We start from the raw sequence: 6242 nt of genomic DNA on the forward strand, positions 1-6242 counted from the left end.
TAGTTTTTGCCATCAAGTTGAATACTAATGGACTGAAGAGAATCATCTCTTGGGGCCATATTTCAATATCAGTCAAACAGTAAATACGAGTAGCAGCAAAAACGATCAAGATCTCGAAATCAACAAAGCTAGACGAAACGAAACCCTCAAAACCGACAAACGAACAAATCAAACCAAACCAAATACAGAAACGAGCAAAAAAGGCATACCCAAAATTGCAAATGGTGGCAATGAACAGTGCACGTGAACAGTACCGATGAACAGCGCGATGAACAGTAACCGTGAACAGTACCTGTGAACAATAATCGTGATGAACATCACCGATGAACAGTATCGTGAACAATAATCGTCGGTGAACAGTAACGCCGATGAACAATAATCGTGAACAGTAACTCCGATGAACAGTAATTCGCCCCCAAAAACGAAAAACTACAGATAATCAACCGAACTCTGATACCATGTAAACTAACAAGTGAAAGACATATAACGGCTAGGGTTTCGTATTATTATCAAAGAGAAGTACAAATACAATAAAAGGGAAAGACATAATATATAGACAAGCTAATTAGGGTTTCCTAGCAAAAATGCCAAATTATAAAACTCAATACAAAATAAAGTCCAAAATCTTATTAGGCTAACAAAAACGATTTTTTTTTCTTCGAAATTTCGGAATTGTTCATATCAGAATTCATATATGTTCTTGAAATTTTGGAATTTTTTTTCCAAAATTCGATATTTCAATCCAGAATCCAATATGTTAGTCCGAAATGTATTTTCTTATCAAAATATGTTAGTCCGAAATGTATTTTCTTGGTTCGGATTCTTAACAAAATAATTATTTTTAATATTTTTTAATACACATTAAATTGTGCTTGAATTTTTGATTTCCAGTTAGTTTAACCTATTCCACGTGTTTATCGATACGTTTATAGACGGCCCCCAATAGTGACGGCAGCCTACGGGAGCACCGAGCACCATAGAAGCACACTCCACAACCAGAGACTTTTATTAGATTCAAACAAGAAGAGCGAAGAGATCACCAATAGATCGATATAGAGACTCGATCTATCAATCAATCAACCATGGCGGAGGATTTGGTATTGGATACAGCGATCAGAGACTGGGTACTCATACCGTTGTCAATCGTCATGGTTCTAATCGGAATCCTCCGTTACTTCGTATCCAAGCTCATGCGTACTTCTCAATTGCCGGATGCCAAGATTATCAAAGAAGGGTTAGTTTAATTCCTTCTCTTTCTACCTCTCTCCTGTATTCAATTCCCATCGTGATTTTGTTTTATTTGATTTTTAGGCAGGTTATAATTAGGGCTAGAAATCTACGGGCGGCCGCTAATTTCATACCTCCAAAGGCGTTTCGCGCTCGGAAAGTTTATTACACTAATGAGGTTTGATTCCTCATAATTTGATACTTTGTCAGATTTACAACTTTTTTGCTTTGAATTATATTAGATAATATAGCTACCAAGTGCTTACAGTTTCAATTCCTAGCACAATCAGATCAAACTTTGAACTAGATAAACTTCAATTTTCAATCCATCTCTTGAATTCCATGTTCTTAGACACTCCATAGCGTCTGGTTTTCTGAATTCCTAGGGATTTGGCCTTGATTGGAATTCAATCTCATTCCACCCAGAGTTTGGTTGCAAATGAGTACGGATTTGAATTCCTTTGGAATTCACAAAATCCTTTGATCCTATGCATTTCAACATTCCATCCAAAAACTCAACAGAAATTTCAACATTTATGCTAACCAAAAGCTTGACAGAATTCAATTCGTTTTTGTTCTGCAGGAAAATGGTTTACTTCATGTTCCCAAAGGCCAGGGTCAGAATCCTCAGGCACAAATGTTGTCTGATCCAAACATGGCTATGGATATGATGAAGAAAAATCTTTCAATGATTATACCACAGGTAAAACTTATTTTACATATTTATTCATTTTTCCTTTACAAATATACAATATATACAAGATTCAATATCTAATTTATAATATTTAACCCCCTTTGTCTAGACCCTTACCTTTGCTTGGGTTAACTTCTTCTTCTCCGGATTTGTAGCAGGTATATCAGCTTTTTAGATTCTATTATTTGACATTTGTGGGAATTTAAATTCCTGTGTTTTTATTTTTCAGCAAAGATTCCGTTTCCTTTGACTCAGAGGTTTAGGTCAATGTTACAGAATGGAATTGACTTGAGCACTGTTGATGTTAGCTATGTTAGCAGTCGCTCATGGTATGTCTTGACTCTCAACTTCATATATTGACTGAAAAATCTCTTAGATATTGTTTGGTATGATGGAATCAGGGAGGGAATGGAATGGTTCATTCCATTGGAATCAGAAAATGCTGATTGTTTCACCTCACGGAATCAATCATTCTTGAAAGAATATGATTTCTTCATTTTTGTTAATTTCTACTCCATCATGATTTTAAATAAGTTACAATTTTATTTTCCAAAAATAACTAGAAACCATGTTTTTTATTATAATTTTGTGGGTTCTAATGAACTTTTATTATGTTTAATTTCTTTGTCAGGTACTTCCTTAATCTGTTTGGATTAAGAGGCTTGTTTAGTCTCATTCTTGGAGAGGAAAATGGTAAATTTATTTTTTTCACTTGAAAATTTGGCTTTAAATACAAAACAAATTCCATAAATTTTTTTGACATGATTCTTGAAAATGCAGCCACTGATGATACACAACGTATGATGCAAATGAGTGGATTTGGCTTTGATCCCTCCAAGGTATAAATTATCCACATCATCACTAAAAATAACATAACATGTTGTACTGTGTTTGACATACAAATCATCAGACTGATGCCAATCAGACAAAAGCTACAATCATTTTGTATAAAAAGACAAAAGACGTGAATGCCCTCTTTGTCCTTATCAATCTTTTATGTTTTTTTTTCAGAGTTTGGGTGCTGAGAAAGATGGATTAGACATAGTTCAACATGACTGGGTCCTACCAAAATTCGAACAACGAGCTGAAGCTGTGTTGAGAAAACTTGTCAGCTAAATAATCATACGAGTCTTTAGATTATTACGTTTACTTTTGTTTTTCATGACTTTCTTGTAGTAAACTAATCTTAATAGTTGTAATCGTATTTGAGCATTTGGTAATTTATTGGACCCTGTGTGTGATTTAGTGTTGTACTTTTTTGTTCTTACATAAGATTCGACCTATAGATGGTCTAGACCAATATATGTTACCAATGGAGTATCATACATTGTATCACAATATGATTTAACAAATTTTCTTGATAAAATATGCTTCGTTTGTCAAAAGGCATGCTTGGACCTCTTTGGAGAGCATGTCGTACATTTAGGTGTGTCGAGGTTTCCATTTCAAAGCATATGTGAACTACTCGTTGGAAAGAAGATCAACACTGAGACTTACATTTTAGTTTTTGGATGGATAAGAGGGTAATACACATGTGTGAATCTATCTGTGTTTTCCCCTCTAACTAGCTTAAGGATGAGCTACTTTGGAGAGCATGTCTAACACTCAGACTTACTTACATTTTGTTTTTTGGATGGATAGAAGGGTAATACACATGTGTGAATCTAACTAGGGTTTCCTATCTAGCTAGCTTAAGGATGAGCTCCTTTGGAGAGCATGTCTAACATTCATACTTACTTACATTTTGTTTTTTTGGATGAATAGGAGGGTAATACACATGTGTGAATCTAACTGGGGTTTCCTCTCTAACTAGCTTAAGGATGGGCTCCTTTGAAGAGCATGTCTAACACTCAGACTTACTAACATTTTATTTTTTGGATGGATAGAAGGGTAATACACATGTGTGAATCTAACTGGGGTTTCCTCTCTAGCTAGCTTAAGGATGGGCTCCTTTGGAGATCATGTTTAACACTCATACTTACTTACATTTTATTTTTTGGATGGATAGGAGGGTAATACACATGTGTGAATCTAACTGAGTTTTCCCCTCTAGCTAGCTTAAGGATGGGCTCCTTTGGAGAGCATGTCTAACACTCACACTTACTTACATTTTGTTTTTTGGATGGAAAGGAGGGTAATACACATGTGTGAATCTAACTGGGGTTTCCTGATTGGCTCCTTTGGAGAGCATGTCTAACACTCAGACTTACTAACATTTTATTTTTTGGATGGATAGGAGGGTAAAACACATGTGTGAATCTAATTGGGGTTTCCCCTCTAGCTAGCTTAAGGATGGGCTCCTTTGGAGAGCATGTCTAACACTCAGACTTACTTACATTTTGTTTTTTGGATGGATAGGAGGGTAATACACATGTGTGAATCTAACTGGGTTTTCCCCTCTAGCTAGCTTAAGGATGGGCTCCTTTGGAGAGCATGTCTAACACTCAGACTTACTTACATTTTGTTTTTTGGATGGATAGGAGGGTAATACACATGTGTGAATCTAACTGGGGTTTCCTCTCTAACTAGCTTAAGGATGGGCTCCTTTGGAGAGCATGTCTAACACTCAGACTTACTAACATTTTGTTTTTTGGATGGATAGGAGGGTAATACACATGTGTGAATCAAACTGGGTTGTCCCCTCTAGCTAGCTTAAGGATGGGCTCCTTTGGAGAGCATGTCTAACACTCAGACTTACTTACATTTTGTTTTTTGGATGGATAGGAGGGTAATACACATGTGTGAATCTAACTGTAACACCCATAAAAATTGAGCCAATTTAAAACATTTTAATTCATTCAAAAACCATTAAGTTCATACATCTCGTTTTCAAAATAGTTTAAACATCAGAGTATCCCCCAGAACCATATCACATAAATCATAAAACATGAGGAGCGGTACGATCACGCCTTCGCCTTGCCACGATCTCCTGAAGTACCTGAAACAATACACTGAAACTGTAAGCCCGAAAGCTTAGTGAGTTACCCCCAAAATACCAACCACATATAACCATACTCATATCATATCACAATACAGAACAGCCATGCACATCGGGTCTACTGTGTGACTGGTGCGCCCGTACCGGGCCTTCAGTCCACCTGGTCCACCCTCCGAGTCTAGTCATGTACATCGAGTCTACAGTGTGATTGGTCCGCCCGCACCAGGCCTTCAATCCACCTAGTCCACTCTCTAAGTCTACAGTATGACTAGTCCGCCCACACCGAGCCTTCAGTCGGCCTGGTCCACTCTCCGAGTCTCGGCACGTCTGGTCCACCCTCTTGGGGCCTTCAGCCTATCCGGACCTCTCGCTGGGCCTTCGGAATATCCGGTCCGCCCTGGGTATGTTGGCCTACAGCACAAAGCAGGACCCGCCTCAACCCAACCCCCATCAAACAACCATGTGCACATAAACAATTAATCGCATAACAAACCTTAACCAGACAAACAGTCTAACAGATCACATAGCATATCAACATCCTAACCAGGATTCTGACCTAACCGGTCACTAGCATAACATTACCCTATATACCGGGTACCGACCTTAACCAGGTCACTAACATAACACCATCCTAAAAACCAGGATGCAGATCTAGCAAAGCAATAACATAACAAACAATACCCGGATTTCCATCCAATAAAGGGCCGGCCTTGGTGCCGTAGACCCTGTCGATATAGTGAGGATAACTCACCTGCAATTGCCGACTGAAGAGATACGACCAAGCTGCTCCAACCACCGACACGAACTTCACCACAACACACTACCAAAGAACCAATACCATAATTACCAAAATACCCTTGGAAGTCAAACTGGTCAACTCTTGGTCAAAGTCAAAGTCAACCTTCCTGGTTGACTCTACTCGCCGAGTCAACCCGTCGACTCGTCGAGTTCTTATACTCAGAAAACTTCCATAACACGACTCAACTCGCCGAGTCAACCCGTCGACTCGTCGAGTTCAACGATCTCGGAATCCCATCTTGTCCAACTCACTGAGTCGCCAATCGACTCACTGATCCAAGGCTTTAACCAAAAGAGGTTGGGTTCTGCGGCCAGACTCGCCGAGTCCAAGAACAAACTCGCCGAGTCCAAGGCAATCTTCAACAGACTCGCCGAGTTGTTCTTCAACTCGCCGAGTCCATGCCTATGTTCATACAACTCGTCGAGTACACCCATGTGACTCGCCGAGTCTCTCCAGTTCTCAATCCATACAGTGGCTTTTCGAGCCATGTAGGGGCTCCAATCCATAGATCCACTCTTCTACAGTCTAACCCTATAAAGTTGCAAACTTTACGTGAGACCAAGGAGATATATGCCCAAAACACA

The 6242-nt window shown here is 38.8% G+C and overlaps 1 protein-coding gene across 1 annotated transcript; it reads left to right on the top strand.

The window, feature by feature from the left end:
• The first annotated feature begins 926 nt into the window (after positions 1 to 926).
• LOC145107325 (uncharacterized) lies at positions 927 to 3166 on the top strand. Its single transcript, XM_079044182.1, has 8 exons — positions 927 to 1234; positions 1312 to 1405; positions 1811 to 1930; positions 2031 to 2079; positions 2151 to 2250; positions 2553 to 2614; positions 2702 to 2760; positions 2933 to 3166. The coding sequence occupies exons 1-8, from the start codon at positions 1083 to 1085 to the stop codon at positions 3035 to 3037; spliced, it is 741 nt and encodes a 246-aa protein (XP_078900308.1). The 5' UTR covers positions 927 to 1082; the 3' UTR covers positions 3038 to 3166.
• Positions 3167 to 6242: the final 3076 nt, after the last annotated feature.

Source organism: Lactuca virosa, chromosome 4, assembly GCF_052849685.1.
Source record: "Lactuca virosa cultivar CGN04683 chromosome 4, Lactuca_virosa_CGN04683_v6, whole genome shotgun sequence".
Taxonomy (NCBI): Eukaryota; Viridiplantae; Streptophyta; class Magnoliopsida; order Asterales; family Asteraceae; genus Lactuca; species Lactuca virosa.